The 20,867-nt window shown below is 37.2% G+C and overlaps 4 protein-coding genes across 4 annotated transcripts; 2 read left to right on the forward strand and 2 right to left on the reverse strand.

Annotated features, from left to right (window-relative positions):
- Positions 1–3,567: 3,567 nt before the first annotated feature.
- On the forward strand, positions 3,568–7,225 carry LOC120272574 (thiosulfate sulfurtransferase 16, chloroplastic-like). Its single transcript, XM_039279434.1, is given in 8 exon segments — positions 3,568–3,777; positions 3,868–3,966; positions 4,059–4,172; positions 4,712–4,785; positions 6,598–6,650; positions 6,652–6,669; positions 6,752–6,805; positions 6,984–7,225. Coding segments are annotated over 8 exon segments (552 nt in total). The 5' UTR covers positions 3,568–3,712; the 3' UTR covers positions 7,059–7,225.
- Positions 7,226–9,118: 1,893 nt separating this feature from the next.
- Positions 9,119–14,118, reverse strand: LOC120272480 (condensin-2 complex subunit H2). Its single transcript, XM_039279311.1, has 11 exons — positions 13,696–14,118; positions 13,495–13,594; positions 12,522–12,622; positions 12,294–12,433; positions 11,758–12,202; positions 11,483–11,655; positions 11,194–11,376; positions 11,004–11,102; positions 10,100–10,201; positions 9,830–9,988; positions 9,119–9,686 (listed from the first exon to the last, which is right to left on the reverse strand). Exons 1-11 carry the CDS (start codon positions 13,895–13,897, stop codon positions 9,345–9,347), a joined length of 2,046 nt encoding a protein of 681 aa, XP_039135245.1. The 5' UTR covers positions 13,898–14,118; the 3' UTR covers positions 9,119–9,344.
- Positions 14,119–14,346: 228 nt separating this feature from the next.
- Positions 14,347–15,945, forward strand: LOC120271492 (pentatricopeptide repeat-containing protein At2g17033). The gene is given in 4 exon segments (XM_039278172.1): positions 14,347–14,590; positions 14,677–14,915; positions 14,917–15,328; positions 15,330–15,945. Coding segments are annotated over 4 exon segments (1,287 nt in total). The 5' UTR covers positions 14,347–14,356; the 3' UTR covers positions 15,732–15,945.
- Positions 15,946–16,188: 243 nt separating this feature from the next.
- Positions 16,189–20,867, reverse strand: LOC120271687 (proteoglycan 4-like). Its single transcript, XM_039278366.1, has 11 exons — positions 20,718–20,867; positions 20,569–20,623; positions 19,510–20,295; positions 19,241–19,420; positions 18,523–18,792; positions 18,163–18,432; positions 17,803–18,072; positions 17,441–17,711; positions 17,198–17,350; positions 16,847–17,002; positions 16,189–16,760 (listed from the first exon to the last, which is right to left on the reverse strand). The coding sequence occupies exons 1-9, from the start codon at positions 20,865–20,867 to the stop codon at positions 17,341–17,343; spliced, it is 2,262 nt and encodes a 753-aa protein (XP_039134300.1). The 3' UTR covers positions 16,189–16,760; positions 16,847–17,002; positions 17,198–17,340.

Consider the following 20,867-nt stretch of genomic DNA (forward strand, 5'->3'; position numbering starts at 1 on the left):
CAAGTACGTTGGTCAGACAATATGGATCAAGCTCTCATAGATACCCTTTTAGAGGTGGTGCTTGCAGGGCCAAGAAGAACAGAAAATGGATTTAAGGTTGACGAGTGTACAAAGGTTGTTAACAAAGTACTTGAACGTTGCCAAGTGGTTGTTGGAGTTGTTCATGTGAGGGCTAGGATGAAGACTCTCAAAACTGAGTTCAAGGAGATCACTGAGTTGTTTAAGACAAGTGGGTTTGGGTTGGATGCGAACGGACGAATCACAGCGGATCCTCTTGTTTGGGAGAAGCACCTTCAAGTAAAATTTCATTTCCTTGCATTTATTCTCCCACGTTAGAGTTTGATAATGGGGTTGATATCATTTTCACTTTCATTTTATGTTCATTAATTTGTTTTTGTCATATAAATTGTTACTATTTTATATTATGGATACACTTTTATCAATTTTAATTAACTTTTGTTTTTCATGGCTTTTTTAGGATAATCCAAATGCAAAAAATTTGAAGGGGAAATTATGTTCTCGCTATTATGACTTAGCTACAATTTTTGGCAATGACAACGCAACTGGAGATCGAGCTATCACGGGGAATGACTTTGTACAAATGAATGAAGATGAAATCAACAATCCGGTGGGAGTTGGTGTACGGGATGAAGATGAGATGGAGGAAGCACACCCAACTCAGTCGAACATACCTAATACATCTAATGAAGTAGCACAAAAGAGAGCTAAACGTAAACGCTAAAGACCTATAGATGATGCCGCCGCGGCCCTCACAACTATTGCTCAATCCTCACAAAAAATGGCTAATGCGTTCGAGAAGCAAGCAAGTGAAAGTTATACCGATGTGCAAGCCATCCTAGACAAAGTCCAAGGATAGGGTCTTGCAGATAATGATGTGGTGGCTCTCATGCAAATATTTGTGCATGATGAAAAAGAAGCTAGTTTCTTCTTTAGGATTAATGATGAACCGTTTTTGCATACTTGGGTTAATCACAAGCTCGGCAAGTGATCTATGTCATGGATTGTGTTTTGATTAAACGGAAGAAATATGTTTACATTACTATGAATTTTTTAGTTGTATTTGAAGCAATAGACATATTTGTAAAGATGATTTTGAAGTTTGTGGTTTACTAAATCAATGTTTTTAGGGATATATTACGTTATTTGAATGGTTTACTAAATCTTTGTTTTTAGATATATATTACGGTGTTTAAATGGTATATATTACGTTGTTTGAATGGTTTACTAAATCTTTGTTTTTAGGTATATATTATGGTGTTTGAATGGTATATATTACGTTGTTTAAGGTAGCAAAAAAAAATACAATTTCCATGGAGAAAATTTTCCATGGAAAATGTGACTTTTTCCAGGGAAAATTGATGCAATCAAACAACAAATAATGTTTTTTCCACGGAAAATGTTACATTTTTCGTGGAAAATAAGAGCAATCAAACAACAAAATAAGAATTTTTCATTGAAATTTTTTGATTTTCTAGCTAGAAAATAATGCCATTCAAACAACTATTTTTTTCTTTTTCCACAGAAAATTTTTCCATGGAAAAATATTCTATGGAAAAATTTTCTTTTCCACCCATTTTCCATGTTGCCAATCAAACACAGCCTGCGTTATTTATAATTTTAATATGTTTTAAAAAAAATTCCATGGAAAATGTGACTTTTTCCAGGGAAAATTGATGCAATCAAACAACAAATGAGGTTTTTTCCATGGAAAATATTACATTTTCTGTGGAAAATAAGAGTAATCAAGCAACAAAATCCGAATTTTTCATAATTTTTTTTTAATTTTCTATCTAGAAAATAATGCCAATTAATCAAAAGACTATTTTTTTCATTTTCCATGTAAAATTTTTTCACGGAAAAATTTTTCTTTTCCAACCATTTTCCATGTTGCCAATCAAACACAGCCTTAATTTTTTTTTTAAAAAAAAAGATAAATTATATAACTTGATAATATTTAAAATAAATTTATTCAGATAACAGATCTCGCGCCATTTTGATGGTAAGATTCAATTCCACCTAACGCTGTTTATAATTTTAATAATTTTTCAAAAAACATTTCATAGAAAATGTGACTTTTTCAAGGTAAAATTAATGCAATCAAACAACGAGGTTTTTTTTCATGGAAAATGTTTCATTTTCCGTGGAAAATAAAAGCAATCAAACCAGTGTTATCAAACCCGGACCGGCCCGGCGGTTCGACCGGTCGACCCGGTGACTAAACCGGTCCGGGTCTCTAATTAGACCGGACATGTAATCAACCCGGTGTGACCCGGGCAAACCCGGTAACCCGGCCGGGTTTCAATAACCCGGGCGGGTTAATGCTTGTTTATAAAATGATATTTTCATCTTTTAATTTTTGTAACTTTTGTTATGTATTGGATTGAGTTGGTTTGATTAAATTTGAAATTTCACTATGGATTCATATGATATTGTGTTGTGTTGTGTTATGTATGGAATATTTGAATGAGTTTGATATTAGGTTGAGTCCATATGTCATGTAGAGCTTGAATTTTTGAAATTTTTATTATGTATCGGTTTTAACTTTTTATGCTTGTCATGTATTTTTACAATTTATTTTTTTGTCCCTTCAAATTATTTATTTGATAACAAATAATAAATAAATGTTATATATTATTATAGAATTAAAAACTAATTTATAATTTTAAAAAAATAATATTTAAAAAAATAATTTTATTAACCCTGAGATTGACTCGAATGACCCGTGGTTGAACCAGTTGACCCGAGACCCGAAGCCTAGACCAGGTCGATGTCCGGGCCGGTTTTGATAACATTGAATCAAACAACAAAATCTGAATTTTTCATAGAAAATTTTTGATTTTTTAGCTAGAAAATAATGCCAATCAAACTAGTATTTTTTCATTTTCCATGTAAAATTTTTTCATGGAAAAATATTCCATGAAAAATTTTCTTTTCCAGCCATTTTCCATGTTGCCAATCAAACACACCTGATCAAAATGAAAAAAAGAAAATTTCATAAAATGTCAGGTGTTAAAGTCCCACTGCAACAGTAAGGTAAATAACAGGGTTTTTTTTTTACTATAACCATCTTTTCGTTTTAATTATCAAAATAACCTTACTCAAAATATATTTATCAAACTAGCCATGAAATCATCACATCAACCCCCATATCAACACTCATGTGTTTTCAAAATATAAAATATGAGGTCTTTTTCCAAAAACAACCTTTATTTTTAAAAAAATTACAAATCAAAAATATTTTTATTTTTTAAACCATTTGCTTAAGTTATTATTATTAAATATTTATTATTATTTTTATAAAAAACCCCCAAAAAAATAAAATAATTTTTTTAACAGGATTTATATTAAAAGATATATTATTTTTTAAAAAATATATTATTATTTTTTAAAAACACCATATTTAAGTTGTTATTTATTAAACAAAAAAAAACAAATCTTTATCTTTTTTTAAATTGGGAAATCATAAATTTTTTTTTAATTTTCAATTTTTTTCATTAAAAACATTGGTGGGGGTACAGTTTGCCATCTCTGTGCTCGTCCATAAAAGCAGGAAACATTTGAAGAAAGCGAGCCAAAACCAACGCATCACTGCATCACCCATCAACACCATCACCTCCCAAACTCCTCATCTCCATCTCCATCTCCATCTCCCTTGGAACCATAGACAAGAAGCTCCAATCCAATCCAATCCATGGCTGTTGCTTCTTTGCTTTCTCGCTTCTCCCTAATCCCGCCTCTTGCCCACCCCTTCCATAGGTCAGCACCATTACTCTCTCTCTCTCTCTCTCTCTTCCTTGCCCTACCATCTCTTTTGATCCAATTTTCTCTTTCTTTCGCTTTTTGCAGAGCAGTATCAATACAATCGAAGTTAATCTCCGCATTGGACCAGCCATGGAGAGTGAAGAGCGTTGCTGCCGCTGCTGTTCGTCCTGCGAGTTTATCTTTGTGAGGATTGAATTTTTTTTTTTTTTTTTTTTTTTTTTTCTAATTTTCTGATTAGGGTTTTGATTTTCATTTGTGTTCTTTTGAGTGGATAGAGTTCAATTTATTGCCACTGATGGTGGAACGGAAGCCATCAGTGTTCCGAGATCGGTGTCTGTTCTTGTAGCTCATGAACTACTTCAGGCCGGCCATCGATGCTTGGATGTCAGGTAGAGTCTCAAATCGGTGTTTCATTTCGTTGTTTGGGTTCCAATTTGTACATTTGGATTTTGGTATTGTGTGTTTCTGTGGATTGTTAATCGGTTTTTAATTTGAAATGTTTAACATTGATAATGTGTCCCAGATGGGTTATGAAAAGTTTTGAGCTTTCTGGTTTCAAGTTTTAGCTGGTTCTTTTTCTCTTTGTTAGTAGCTTTTCTCTTCTCTGTTCTAGTCTTGACTGTTGTTTTTTCGAGTTGTATTTGTGTCTTCAGTAAGATTTTCTTTCAATAAATTAGCCTTTGGGCTCCTTACTCAAAAACATTGATAATGTGGCATGTGTGTGGATTTCTTCAACTTTGATTTCAGGTAGAGTGTTTGATCATTTCATTATAAATTGGGGTTTAGTTCATATATATGTTTATCATTAATAATCTGCATTCATGTGAATCTCTTCATATTTAATTTCAGGCAGACCTTCAAATGGTTGTTTGTTTGGTCAATTAATGCATTTTGAGAAGTTATGGTGGATTGTGTTTTTGTATTTTAGGACTATGGATGAGTTCAATGCTGGACATGTTGTAGGAGCAATGAATATCCCTTACATGTTTAAGGCTGGATCAGGTATTGTTGCATGGATATTCCCACTTTCATTGTTGTTTATGCATTCTCTCTGTTTCATTATTTATAATATTCCTCATTTCAGTGTGGGTTATTGACTTCCGTTTATACAACTCAAATTGTTAAACTTAAATCAAAATTATTCTTGCCCACTTTCACTTATACATTCACTCAATTGGTTTGTTGACCTAATCTAACTCAAGTTATCTCTTTGACATAAAGTGCATTTCTAGGAGATGTTGCTATTGTTTTCTTTCAAACTTATCACTATTGGGTTGCATGTTCCACGTTCTTTATGCATGAAAACAAGGTGCACACAAATTTTCTTGTCTTCTGCTTATAAAACAATAAGCAGCATGTTACTGTGTGATTTGCTTTGTGCAAGTGATAAATAAATATTCTAGATGTGCATTAGCATGAAGTTAATTTAGGCAGAGCATCCCTGCAGCTGTAGCACAGTTAACACTGTGCAAGTTGGTCCTTAAATAGAATTAAGCACTGAAAGTTGCAAATGCATAGTTGTTGTCTGTCAGCAAGGCTCTGCAGCTGATCCAACATTAGATCTTGAATGCAGAATAGCTCTTGTGACCCTTAAAAGGCACCTTATGGTCAGTCCAGTTCTTTACATATTTGTGTCAAGTTAGATCAAATGAGAATTAATGAAAAGAGAGACTGAAGGAATACATTTAACCTGCTTTAATTACTATATATCCTGTGTTGCAAGTTGCTGTTAAGACAAGGACCCACCACCCTAACTTCTCCATAACTGCAGTTACAGGGAAGGGTTGGTGGTAATATATCAACTAGAGAGAAGCGTCTCCCACAGGCGATGTGGAACTATGGTCCTAAGCCACTGCGTCCCAACACCCCCCTGAGCCCACAGCGGATGTGGGACCCAAGATCCTAGCCATAGCTCTGATACCATGTTAAGACAGGGACCCACCACCCTAACTTCTCCATAACTGCAATTACAGGGAAGGGTTGGTGGTAGTATATCAACTAGAAGGAAGTATCTCCCACAGGCGATGTGGGACTATGATCCTAAGCCACTGCGTCCCAACAATTGCAACCTGAGGAATATATACAATACCATACAGCATAACTAATCAACAAACATATGAAACCACAAGAAATATTATACTATCTGCAACTATACAAGTATTGAAGTAGATTGCAGTATGCACACACCATATAGAAGTACAAGTCACCAGAATTTTAGGAAATTAAAAACTATCCTCCTACATCCATGGGTAGAACATCAAAGAAGACGTCAGTGTCAAAAACAGAAATACAACAAGAAAGTGACCTTAATCCGTTACCTGTCATCTTCTTGAATGGGATAGCAATTAGAAACTTCACCTTCTTCTTCAATAATGAAGCAGAATTAATTGGTTTTCTCAACATAGGAAAATCCCCCAAAAGAAAAGCCACTTAACTTCACCTCTCATCCATCTAATCTACTTTCACATAGCAGAATGCAGTGGTGGAGAAATTGCAGCCATAACCAACTCCTACACACCAGTTAGGTATACTGTTGTGGTGGGTGAGTGGCTGAGCTGAACAAATGAACTCCATTTCCTGTGGCATAAGTAACAATCTTACCCTTCTTACATAAAAGATTATTCATGTATAAAACTGACATTTTTCCTAGTTAACCATTTTGGGAAGTAAACCTCAATAAATTTCTTTATCTGGGTTTATCCCATATGCAAAAAGGGTAAGAGAGACCTGTATCACTTATAACATTGTTATTGATACACTAAATTAATTTGTTAATCACATTTCGCTTGTGTTTCTTTTTTTCTTTTCCTATAGGGTTGGCAAAGAACCCTGAGTTTTTGAAGGATGTATCTTCCATGTTCAAAAAGTGATGATGAAATAATTGTTGTAAGTTTGTGTTTCTTTTCTTCAGTTGAATAAATTTTATTGCATCTTACATATATTTTTATGCCCATTAATTGGCATGCAGGGTTGTCAAAGCGGGAGAAGATCACTCATGGCCGCTGCTGATCTTTCTTCAGCAGTAAGTTGTGGGTGATATGATTCACCTTTCAATAAAAATAATATCTAGTACTTCACAAAAATATTGAAATCCGTTGAAAAACCTCAAAAAATAATTAAAAACTATAAAATTTACAAGGATATCTATTTTTGCTGACAATTTGAGAAACTTGATTGCTCATATTATTCAATTATTACAGGGTTTTACTGCTGTAGTAGACATTGCAGGCGGTTATTCAGCATGGGTGGAAACAGGTCTTCCTACAGAGCAGTAATTGTACTCTCTTGGGCTGATTTTCATGCAAGATGGTCAGTTGATATCTGGTTAATTTACTATCACTGCGTGTTATTTAATTAAGCTCAATAGCATGCAACTCTTTCTGGTTGAAAGAGAACTATAATACAGTTGATGCAACGCAGAATGAAATCTCATTAAATACTATTTTTCATAGCAGTCTGCTTTGTAAAATATTAAGTTATTTGCAAGTATTTTGCGTCTATGTATCTTATCAGTGGAAATGGGCTTGTCAGAAAGTTGCGGTATGTTTGTTGGCGTAAGTTGTTATTTTTTCTTTTTCTTTTAACAAATACGGACAAGCCACATTGAGAATGTTTATAGATAAGGAGTTAATTTAACTCATTTGAGGTTTGAACCTGTCTTCTCAATAAAAATATGAGGATTTAGTCCTAGTAAATTAAAAGGCAATTGCTTTTTGATTTATCTTTTCATTAAAAAAACTACAAATTGTTTGAGAATTTATTTTTAATTTTATTTTTAAAAACATATATTTATACTACTGTACCACAGGAGACGTAATATTTTACTTTCCATTTTAACTCGATGTTGAAAGCAGGAAAGTTGGGAAGACATTCTTAAAAATACATATATAATATATATATATATATATATATTATTAAAGCTTTGTAGGGATTTAATAAGATTGAAATATATAATAATATTTATTACTTTAAGATAAACCGCTGGTAGTCTAGTAGTATTATTACAAGACAGTGATAGATAAAGATGCAGGGTCTAAATTTTACGAGAAAAGTATTGTTTATAGTAATGTTAAATGAATCTCTTGTGGAAAGATGTATCCCTCTCCTATGATAGAGAGAATTTATAAGCTTGACTTGATTTTTAAAAAAATCTTTTCGAGAGTGGACTTTCATTGCTTCATGTGACACCTGACCGAGTTAATAAATTCATAAGTGATTGATAAGCCATCATAAATAGTACCCATGATAACTTTATGAGGAATTTTACATATAAGCATATGCAATAATTTTATTCATTAATCAAATATTATTTTATATTTTTTTAAAAATAAAATTATTGTTAAAAAAAAATTTATAGATTTTTTACCATAAATTTATTTATTTTCTTAAAAATTTTAATTCGCCACTTCTTAAATATCAAATATTTATAATTTCATAACCAAATAACCAATTTGTATAATGAATATTATTTTTCAATAATATAATTACTCTTATAAAGATCATCAATTAAAATTATCTCTCCAATCTCATCTCCCAATTTCACCATCCTCAAATTATACTTTTACCTGCAAATCCATCTACACATAGCGTCTACCTCATTGGGTCCATAGATCTAGAAATCTTCTATAAGATGATAATTTTTATTTAATTTTGAAATAATGCATTTTAATGTATAACATAATATTTATATTACAAATTGTCTAATGTGTGAATTATATTTTTATAATATTATATATCTATAAAAATATATAGTTTTTTAAATACAGAGAATTTTTTTCATTAGTTTTTGAAAAACAATAAACAAAAAAACAATATCTGATTTTTAAAAAAGAAAAAAACCAAAATCCAAAACATTACCAAACAGCCCTGACTATAGTAATGAAAATGATTTGTAACTTACAAAATCAATTTAAAAACTTAACTGTAAATACATTTGATAGCAGTTTTGTAACAAGAAAATTTATTTATTTTTATGCCTAAACCTTTGTTTTCTGCAATATTTAAAACAAACGCATTTTCTAACAAAAAACAAACCAAAAATAAAAAAATGCTTTATGAAAAAGGGAAAAATAAAAATTAAAAACATTTTCAAAACAAACAAGCCTTATACTGCATCATGCATGGATTATTTTAAGAACAGCAACAAAAGTGATCTATGATAAAAAATAATAATAATAATAATAATAATTTACATAAAAAATAATAATTTAGTTAAATCATATCTTTCACTTCAATAATCTCAAATGATATTATCATGACATAAGTCACAAAAATCTTTTTCCTACTTTTGGATGATGATCATCAACCTTAAAGCCATGAATTTGTGCAATAGTCCTTGTGTTTCAATCCTGAAGCAACATTATCTTTCCTTACATGATAGCGGTAAGTACATACTATTGAACTAACTGATAACAGTTACAGGGACTAGAAAATATTAAATTTACAAGAAGCTTCAAGGCATATTGCATAACTTAGAATTCCTCATCCTACATACCTGTTAGTACTGGTTGTTGCATGACAATATTCCGCATGCCACATAATCAGGACAACCAAGTTTAAGATTATCCAGCAGACAAGATGTCTACAGTATCTATCAACCGAGACCTTCGCTGCCTCTTTCCATCTGGTGTGCATTTGCCGGCACTATTCTTCGCGAGCTTCACTGAGGACCTACCATTATGCTGTGAAGATTTCACAGGCACGGAAGTTTCCTTCGGTGAAAGAGTCGATTTACCACCCCTCTTCTTCAATGGGGATTTTACCCGCTTCTTTCCTGGTCGGATTACTGGTTCTTCTCGTTTAGAATTTTTTAAAAGTCTAACATGGAAGGGAGTTGTGGAGGTATAACAGATAACTTTGTCACAGGGTTGTGATCTTTGTAAGTCAACATCTCCATTGTTCACCTGATAATTGGTGACAACTCTCTTCATTAACAAAATGAACAGAAAAAAATAGTATTACTTTGTTGAAGCAGGTTTGGAGTAAAACCATCTCCAAGACAAAGCACGAAAATTCGACAATTAAAAATAGAAGAAAAGGTAATCACCAGCTGCAGAAGTGCAGAAAATGCCCGAGCAACTTCATGTTTAGATTGCCCCATCACAATATTGGTGAAGGATGTGCTTCCTCTGCTGTCGGGTTCTAATGACAGCTTGCCCAAAATTCTCTCACCATAGTAGTGGATATCAAAAGCTGGATGGTTTTCCTATATACGAAGTGTAAAAGTATCATCAAATTTAAGACATATTTCGACCATACCCATTGAAGACGTATCAATAGCTAATTAGCTATACAATAGTAACAGCCAGAAACTCACTTGTTCTTCTAAGGTAGACTCAATTCTTTGCTTCCATGAAGATACACGGCTTGCCATCTCTGTTTGCTTCTCTGTTTCAGCTATACTAGCAAGGAGAGCATCCTGGCAAATAAGACATTTAAGACCCCAAAGAAAAATAAATAAATAATAATAAAATAAAATATAATATATAGAGATGAGGAACACCCTTCACATTTCTAATGACAAATTTCAACAAAATCTAATTTTGGATACTAAGAAAAATATTATAGAAACAGCATTAGAACTTCATGTAAAGGTATATACAAGGTTAGTCACCTTTTGCTCTGAGAATTTGCATAATTGGCCTTGCTCCATGATGAAGCTCCTTAAAATCAGTGGAAATATCATATTATATTGATTCTATATGGAAGCTAAAAGTTTCAGACCATATATCCTGATAGCTATAGCAAGATCTTGGTCTTGTTTGACATATCTGAGAACATGTGCCAAAGTTAGAAAATAATTGGGCTTATCTATCATTTCCATCATAAGTTAGCAATTAAAGATCACACCAGCACTCACATATGCTAGATCTCAATATCAAAAGGGAATTTTAAGGGTAACTTAAAAAATAATCAAAAGGTGATAAAACTTGAGAAACTGCAAGAAACTCATTTTAGGATTATAATGTCTTTAACTGATGAGATCCTCCTTCCTTTGGTTGAAAATCTATGTACCAACAATTGATACTTGAGTTTATTAAAGCCAAAGAGCCAACCCTAAAATCAGAAACAGCCCTGACCTAGGCTTCAGCTCTCCTAAGCAAGCCCAATGCTTTCCTTCATAAGAGCTCATGTTTTTAACATAAATTTCAATCCTCAAAGTGTAGTGCAGTTAAACAAAATCTGTAAATATTGCAATGTGAAATACACCTGCACTTTACCAGATGTGATTTGCATAGATCTTCAAGGCTAGCATTAGAATCCACATTGTCATGTGGAAATGCTTCTGCTCCTTCATGATCAACAGTACTGTCAAAATGCTGCAAATAAAATATAAAAAGCTGTTTGAGTCATTCTCCATCTATTTAACTGACAAACCTGATACTGCAAACTGAACAACAGGCTACCAACTTTTTCATGGTTAAAAGGAACATCAACATCCATGGAGTCAATTTTGTGTGCAAAGCCAAATTCAGCTTGCCCAAAATCAGGGAGGTCAGTGCCATCCCCATCATCATCATCATCATCATCATTTCCATCATCGTTATCACCAGAAACATATTCTTGTTCTCCAAAAACAAGCGACCTCCTCAGCTGGAAAAGTTAAACTAACTAAATAACAAAAGAGTCTGAAGCATAAAAATTTAAGAATGCATCAGTGAGAAGAAACAAGTAATAAAGCAAAATTCTTCAAAGGAACCTTTTCAAATAGAGGAGGATGAGATGCATGTAGCTGTTCCTTTTCATGCAGCTGTGCCTCCATGACTTCAGCAAACTCAGGGCTAATGGTGCCTTCCAACTTTGCAAGAGGGAACTGAGATTTTATAAAATTCAGCTTATTATCACGGATTGGCTGCCAGCCATTCTGTTTACCTATTAAGCAGAGTATGGGCAAAGAAAATGTGAACATATTGGCATAAGAATATGACTTTGTACCATGATATAAGTATGGAGAAATAATTATATCATAAAAACCTTTTCTGAATGGCTTAATTTTTAGATTGCCAGGTTCATGAGGATTCAAAGGCTTCCAAGGATCCTCACTGTCATCATCAGAGTCATCCCTAACATCTGGGAATGGTTCCCTATCATTCCAAGTATCATCTTGATGAAAACTAGCATCCCCATGAGGTGCAGACCATTGATTGTCATTGTTGATTTCGAAGTTGCAACTATTAACTGGCACCTGATTCAGCTTGGCGTCTTGGTCATTAGAAGGACTTGATAGATGTGCAGCTCCCTTAGATTTGCCAGTTGAAGAAGGATAAAAGGAATGCGGACTTTTAGACCTCACTGAACTGCCTCTATAGGGTGCTGTGTTTTCTTTCTCAAATGGATCTGCATTAAGAAAGCTATTAACTGCTCCAGCATCACAAGGATCTAGAAGAAGGAAATCACCATAAAAGCTGCACGTAGCTAGCTGCAAAGAGAGAACATGATTGTTTAAAAATGTGGAAAATAAATTATTAAATCATCTGCAAACAAAATCCAGATTCTTAGGTTCAGATTACCAAATAAGTTTCCAATTCTCCTGCATCACCACTAGCATCTAGACAGTCCCCTTCCAAAACAAGGAGATTTGCAGGAGGCCTCACAAATTGGTTCAACTCATCTTTGTTCAGCCTGTCATCCAAGAAGCTTTTTGCTTCCACTGCAAAGACAACAAGATTCACTTCTCCAAATCATTTAAGCTGCATTTGAATCTTAAGAAAAAACTAAGTTTTTTCATAGAATCTTACCTGGCACATCATCTAAACCCCAAAACGTTTCGTCCTGTTCACTAATATCCACATCAGATTGCCCACCAGGTTGATTGAAATCATTTTCTTGTGGATCTTGCCTATTTGAGCATAAAAACTATTTTTACACACTAAACACAACAAACAAGGAAAACAAAACCAGTAAACGACAATTGCTAGAAATGACATGCACATAAAACAAAAAAACGAAGAACACTAGGGAGTCACCTTTATCGTCAGGAACAATCAGGATTGCCTCTAAAAACAGGTTTTGTGAATAAGCATAAGAAAAATCTAACTCCAGAAAAGTAACCTATACTTTTTGGAGAAGCATATTATAACTGTATCCCAACACTCTTCCCATCTCATTTCCCGGTCATTTAAGCTTTTTATTAAAGAGATAAAGAAGTTCAGTTGTGTAACAGGGCGATCCTTGGAATATAATCTACATACCTAAATAGGGACCAACAACTCGAGGAAGTCACAGATGCACAAGACGGAATTTCAACTTCCAAGTACTAGACAAGTTCCAATTTTAATAACATGCTTTTAATGGAATAAAATGCGTGCCAGGCACTCAAACCTCTACTCAGAAGAAGCCACACATAATCAAAACGAAATACTGTTTTCACTGGTGCATGCATCTCTCAGAAGCTTGCACATCAGAACTCAGCCAAACACTTTTTAAGTGAGCTATCTTACCAAGTGACCAGTAAACTACAATAACAAAAATAACAGTTTGAAGTTGAATAACCACAAATTATCATCAATTGATTGAAATCTATAGTTCTATTCAACAAACTTTAGCTTCTTCTTTATGCTTGGGGTCAAATGAATTCAAATGAAATGCTAGACATCTGTAACCCTCCAGAGTTACAATGCAAAAAAGACCTTCGGACTCATATTCTGACCAGTGAAATGGAAAAAATCAAAGGCAAAACTAGAACTAGGACCAAAAAGCAAGAAACTTTACCTCTTCTGTGATAAAAACTCCAACGCGTGCAAAACCAAAGAATACAAGTACTCCACCTTCCGGCTATACACCTGAATCGAGCCTTGCAATAGCAGCGCAGCTGCATCCACAATTGCATACCAAACCAACACATCAAAAAGGCACAAGGAAAAACAAACAAAGGAATTTTCAGAACCAAGGCAAGGATATAGCAAAGCAAACCCTCAGCAAAGTTGATGGAGTGGTGGGCATTGTCCTGTTCACCAGATATCTCGCCGGAGCAGATCTTATGAAGATAATCCTCTAAATTCCGCGCAAGATCAACCTCCCAGTTGGATTCAAGGCCACGACCAGGCTGGAGGATGTGGAATTTCTCCCCACCTCCATCACTGGGCGCCGCGAAGAAATCCTCGTTTTCGCTCATCGTCTCGGAGACCCATCCACTAACGCCATGCTACCAGATCGGTCCCGTTGCAAAACCCCAGATGAGGCGACTGAAAATTTAGGTATTCGAGAACCAAAACTACATCCGATGTTTGGAATTCGTCGAGAGAGGAAAGATCAAGCATTCGAAATTAGGGTTTACGCGAGTGAAGGAGAAGAGGGCGAAGAGAGAAGTGAGAGCCGGGAAAATGAACGGTTTGGATGGTAGTGATCAGAACGAATCTCGAAGCAAAATGAACGGTCTGGAAGGAAGGGCAGATTCGTCTCCTCCGCGCTGATTGAAATTCAAATTCAGTGGCATTCTTGTGATTTTTATTTTTTTCCAGTTATATACCCTCCCTCGTATTTAAAAATAATTAATCATGTAAAAATCTAAAAAAAATTAAAATTAAAAAATGTTATCATGTTTATTCAATATTCACTCACTTGTGAGAGAGCAATGCTATCCACCGCGCACTCCGTCCAATGCCGTCCTTCGAATCCCCACTGCGCCACCACCCGCCGCGGCGGTGGAAAGCAGGCCCAGCGCCTTGTATCCTCCCTCAACGCGGCGGCAATGTCCTCCACTGACCCGTCTTCCAGCATCCTCAAGCTCATCGCCTCCTCCCCCAAGGCCGCCGCCGTCCACGCCCTCTCCCACCTCCTCTCCCTCTCCTCCCCTCTCGCCTTCCCCGTAAGCACTTCCACAGAGATCAACCCTAGAAATCTCCCAATTTGATTTCTCTAATTCCTCAATCACCAAACCCTTCTTCTTATCAGGTCTATCAGAGAATCCGGGAAGCTAATTGGTTCAAATGGAACCCTAAAATCACCGCCGCCGTCGTAGCTCTCCTCGAGATCCAAGGCCGCATTGTGGATGCTGACGAACTGATATCCCAATCCATTTCTATGCTCCAATCTCCTCGAGATCTTGCCGCCTTCTACTCTGATCTCATCGACGCATTCTCCGAGCGAGGGTTGAAGGATCGGGTTCTTGAAATGTATACATTAGTGAAGGAAATCCAGTTTCCAGGAAGAAAACACTTTTGAATCAGTGTTGAAAGCTCTGTGCTTTATGGGAATGCCGAAAGACGCAGAGAGATTGCTGGATGAAGAGATGCAAGCTTCTGGTTTCAAGCCTTCGGCTTTCGAGTTCCGAGCATTGGTGCAGAGCTATGGAGAGTTGGCATTGTTCTCAGATATGCAAAGAGTGATTGGAATCATGGAAGAAGCTGGATATCCAGTGGATGTAGTGTGTGCAAACATTGTGCTTTCTTGTTATGGTGATCATGGGCAGCTCTCTGAGATGATTTCTTGGATTCAAAGCATGAAAAGAATGAAAATTGGGTACTCTGTTCGAACATTCAACACGGTGTTGAATTCGTGCCCAGTGATGGTTTCAATGGTGCATAATTTGAGATGTCTTCCGCTTTTCGATCGGTAAATTTGTTGAGATGGTCAAGGTTAGGAGTGAGTTGGAAGTGTTGTTGGTTCGAGAACTGCTTGAAGCCGAATTGGTGGATGAGATGCTGGAATGGGATTGTTTGGAAGGGAAGTTGGACTTGCATGGATTTCACTTGGCTTCAGTGTATGTGATAGTGTTGAAATGGATGGAGGTTGTGAAGGAAAGGTTGAGTGGAGATGGGGTTGTGCCATTGGAGATTTCACTTGTTTGTGGTTCTGGAAAGCATAGTAGCAAGGTTGGGGAATCACCTGTGAAGATGCTGGTTTCAGAGATGATGTTTCAATTGGGAAGTCCATTGAGGATGGATAGGAGGAATGTTGGAAGGTTTGTTGCTAAAGGTAAGGTTGTGAGAGACTGGTTAATGTGCTGATTTGAAGATCAAATGTACTACAATATAGGTTGAGATTTGCTACTTGATCTTTCCTTTATAATCTGAATTCTCTTTTCAGATGTGGGTAATTGAACTTGTGTCTGGCTTGGGTTTTAGTTTGCTCGAGTTCATTCGATTACAAACATTATTGTATTTCGTTTGCGCAAACTCGTTTACTTGCGAACATGATTGTGGTAAAATTTTCTAGTTGTCACAAGGCTTCTTGTTTGTTGATTGTTGTATATTATTTGTGTATTGTGACCAATGAAAATATGCTTTGTACCTGTAAATTTAGCTCCTCTGCATGAGTTTCCTGCACTTAAAATAAGCATTACTTGAAATTTCTAATCATTGGCATGAGAAGGAAGATTAGTATTTAATCACATCAAATGATGAACGTAATTTATTCCTTTAATCAAGCTCCTCAATTTAACCAAAAGAAGGTAGGACACATTGGTTTACAAAACAAGCATAGATTTTCAGAACACTGAATCACCTTAATATATAGTTTGAAATCCAACTAACAGAACTCTTATTTGAAAATAAACACCACAATCAAAGAAAAACACTTTAACTCCATAAAACAAGGAAACAAAAGAATCAACCAATAATTTGGCCAAAATTGTAAAAGATGCTTGGGGGAGGGCATTGGGAAACTTGGAGGACACGATGTCTAATGGATGGGTGGTTGCTAGTTATACATTTATTCATGGGTTATATAAATATATTTATTACTAGTTGAAACTGCAATTGGACGTGCAGTTTATCTGGTAGCAGAACAGAATTCTATAGGCAAAACCATTATAAGGGTTACTTGGCTTTTCTGTTTGTGGATGCTTGGGTTTTGTGGTCATCAGATTGATATAAGAACTGTATTTTTTTATATATATATATGCAGTAGGACTTATTGATTGTAATTTTGAGTTGTAGTATTGCAGGTTGTGGTTGCCCGCTTCGGAGTCATGAAACAATGAGCAGCATCCGGTGGGTGGTGGAGTGGAACCTTTTTTATCTACTCGCCAGTGGAGCCTAAAAGTCAAGGTATTAATCCACTAGTTAAAAGCTGAGCCATAGTTTGATGTGAAAGAATCAACTTCAATCTGTACATGATTTACCTGGTTTCGGATCAGTCCGTGTCTAAGATGGGGAAGATGGCGTTGTATCATCTTTTGAATTTACGGAGCCGCGATGGTCAACCTCTCCTGATGAAAGGTTTTCATTGTTGGGCGCACCTGTTGCTTCCAGTTGCATAGGTTTTTTAACCGGCGTGTCTGCAGAGAGATCAACTTCAAGTTGTGGTTTAATCATTTTAGTTGGTTCAGGAGTTAAGGGGGTCAATGGTAGTTTAGTGGCAGTTGCATATGGTGACATTTGAGTTCCCTAGTTAGAATCAGCATTACTAGCAAGGTTTAATGAAATATGATTAGGTTTGATTGGGATATGGCTGGGTTATTAAACGCAATTACCTGGTGTTGCGGAAGGTTCCGAAATGGCGGGAGAGAGTTGTTGCTCCGAAGGTCTCGCTTCGGCGGGTGGTGTTGATGGCTTAGAAAGGTTGTGTTCCATGTGCTTTGGTGGGGATGCGGTAGTTGGGATGGTCACCAGGGGTTCAACGGCGGCTGCATTTCACGATGTTTGAATTCACGTATTATAATGAACATTAGTAGCGTGGTTTGAGGCAAAATGACTGGGATGGCGAACGGAGTTACCTGGTTGGGTGGCAGGGGTTGGCGGTGCAACCGTCAGAGCAGGTTCCGAAAATTGCTGGAGAGAGTTGTTGTTTCGAAGGGCCCGTTTCGGCAAGTGGCGTCTCTGTCTTGGGATGGAGGCCTTCCTCACGTTGCGGTGAGGGTGCACCAGTTGGTTCCTTCAATGGCGGTTCAACGGCGGCAAGTGGTGTTGATGGCTTAGAAAGGTTGCGTTCCGCCTGCTTCGGTGGGGATGCGATAGTTGGGGTGATCACCGGGGGTTCAACGGCATCTGCATTTTCACGATGTTCGAATTCACGGATTATAATAAAGATTCGTAGAACGGTTTGAGGCAAAATGACTGACTTCGCGAATGCAGTTACCTGGTCGAGAAACCGTGGTTAGATATGCGTCCGTCGGTGCAGGTTGCGAAATGGCTGAAGAGAGTTGTTGATCCGAAGTCTCCGTTTCGCCGAATGGTGTCACTGTCTTGGGACGGAAGCCTTCCTCAGACTGCGGTGAGGGTGCACCAGTTGGTTCCTTCAATGCCTGTTCAACTTCGGCGGATGTTGTTGATGGCTTAGAAATGTCGCGTTCCGCCTTCTTCGGTTTGGATGCGGTAGTTGGGGTGGTCACCGAGGGTTCAACGGCGACTGCGTTTCACGATGTTCGAATTCACGAATTATAATAAAGATTCGTAGAACGGTTTGAGGAAAAATGACTGAGTTCGCGAATGCAATTACCTGGTCGAGTGGCCGTGGTTGGTTGTGCGTCTGTCGGTGCAGGTTGCGAAATGGCTGAAGAGAATTGTTGATCCGAAGTCCCCGTTTCGTCTAGTGGCGTCACTTTCTTTGGATGGAAACCTTCCTCAAATTGCGGTGAGGGTGCACCAGTTGGTTCCTTAAATTTCTGTTCAACTGCGGCGGCTGTTGATGATGGCTTAGAAACGTCGTGTTCTGCCTGCTTCGTTTTGGATGCGGTAGTTGGGGTGGTCATCAAGGGTTCACCGGCGACTGCGTTTCACGATGTTCGAATTCACGGATTATAATAAAGATTCATAGAATCGTTTGAGGCAAAATAACTGAGTTCGCGAATGCAGTTACCTGGTCGAGTGGCCGTGGTTGGCTGTGCGTCTGTCGGTGCAGATTGCGAAATGGCTGAAGAGAGTTGTTGATCCGAAGTCCCCGTTTCGTCTAGTGGTGTCACTATCTTTGGACGGAAGCCTTCCTCAGATTGCGGTGAGGGTGCACCAGTTGGTTCCTTCAATTTCTGTTCAACTGCGGCGGGTGTTGTTGATGGCTTAGAAACGTCGTGTTCCGCCTGCTTCGATTTAGATGCGGTAGTTTGGGTGGTCTCCGAGGGTTCAACAACGACTGCGTTTCACGATGTTTGAATTCACGGATTATAATAAGCATTCGTAGAACGGTTTGAGGCAAAATGACTGAGTTCGCGAATGCGCTACTCGGTCGAGCGACCGTGGTTGGTCGTAAGTGCCCCTGCCGCGCTTGCCAAGTGAAATGGTCAAGAGAGTTGTTGATCCGAAGACCCCGTTTCGTCTAGTGGTGTCACTATCTTTGACGAAGCCTTCCTCGGGATTAGGGTGAGGGTGCACCCGCTTGGTTCCTTCACTTTCGCTCAACCGCGCAGGGTGTTGTTGATGGCTTAGAAACGTCGTGTTCCGCCTCGATTTGGATGCGGTAGTTGGGGTGGTCGTCGAGGGTTCAACGACGACTGCGTTTCACGATGTTCGAATTCACGGATTATAATAAAGATTCGTAGAACGGTTTGAGGCAAAATGACTGAGTTCGCGAATGCAGTTACCTGGTCGAGTGACCGTGGTTGGCTGTGCGTCTGTCGGTGCCGGTTGCGAAATGGCTGAAGAGAGTTGTTGATCCGAAGTCCCTGTTTCGACAAGTGGTGTCACTGTCTTCGGACGGAAGCCTTCCTCAAATTGCGGTGGTTGCACTGGAGCTGATGGGGTCATTGGTGGTTCAACGACGACTGTATTTCCCGATATTTGAATTCATGGATTAGAATCAGGAGTCGAAGGTCAATTTGATGGAATATGAATTTGATGGTGCATGGCTTACCTGATCCGGTATCAATAGGTTTTGTTGATTTTGAGGGCGACACCTTTTTGCCTCGTTTCAAATCTGCCGAGTCAATAAGTGGCTGCTGCTTTGGAGGTTCTTGTGCCGACGGCTGATGGATTGGTTTGGGTTGGGGAGCTTGTTTTTGTGTCTGCATACCTAGTTGTATTTTTGGTGATTTTGTTGGTGGTGGCGTGGTGGTGCTAGGTTCAATAATCTCTACTATTTTTGCCTCTTGTGCAACCTCCGGTTGTAAAATAATTGTCTGAGATTTTGTTTGGGGGTTTTCTTTCTGAAAACTACTAATTATAAAAGTGGTGGTTGGTTTCCTTTTACCATCTACAAGTTCCTCTACGTCCATCAGATCATCAACAACTCCAATCCATGAAGGCCTTTCCGAAATCCTTTCCCACCATTTCCGAACATTCTTTCTGGATTTAAATAAGTATCCCCATTTTTTCGACTTGGCGAGGAAGTGTGAATTTGGGAGGTGTGAGAGATCTGCCAATGAGAACTCATTTCCTGCTAAATATCTACTCTCACTTAGCCTTTGCTCATATACATCAAGCACCTTTGCAAGCTTCCTCTCATTTTGTTCCATCAATGGTTTATCTACTCTAAATGCCAAGTGAAAAATAAGAATCTTGCTTGGTGGATCAAATCTACTCTCTTCTGTCTTCAACCACTGCTCAATTGATACGCGCTCGAGTACATCCTTTCCCAGCAGAAACTTGTTCCCTTGTTCGGCATATTTTTCTGAAATATATCGACAAATTGCTCTGGACTCTGATAACAATAAGTAGAACAAAGCAGTTATTATTCTGTTAATCATGTCGGAGACAATCAAAATATATAAAGATTATTATGAGCTCAAATAAGATATACTTTGAATACATAAATTTGAAAAAGAATGGTCCACAACTAGTCTATTTATTGATATACTATACTTGTTGGTATTTATTCTTTCCATCCAATTTCACACCTTACTTTCATGTCCAACATGCATCATGGTAGCAGAAAAAATTATAAACTCATTTTGAATAGAACCAATTTCATTACCGAAAAGTTTGGTGTCGCCATCTTCAAAACCAGGGCCATAATGTAGTGCAGAGGTCTGCTCAATGTAACAAAAACCGAAACAAAATAAAAATAAAAACAAGTAAAAGAAGCATATATATAATTGGAATAAGAAGATGTTCGAATTTTACTTGAAGATTTGGATATTCTAGAGGGGCATTTCCATCCTTATTCATAAGAATGGATTCGAACTTGACTTGCTTCTCGGCGAGGCATGCAAGAACCCGGGACACATCCGGCACCACAGGCTTCGAATAGTATATCTTTACAATGTCGGCCAT

The sequence above is a fragment of the Dioscorea cayenensis genome, chromosome 11, assembly GCF_009730915.1.
Source record: "Dioscorea cayenensis subsp. rotundata cultivar TDr96_F1 chromosome 11, TDr96_F1_v2_PseudoChromosome.rev07_lg8_w22 25.fasta, whole genome shotgun sequence".
Taxonomy (NCBI): domain Eukaryota; kingdom Viridiplantae; phylum Streptophyta; class Magnoliopsida; order Dioscoreales; family Dioscoreaceae; genus Dioscorea; species Dioscorea cayenensis.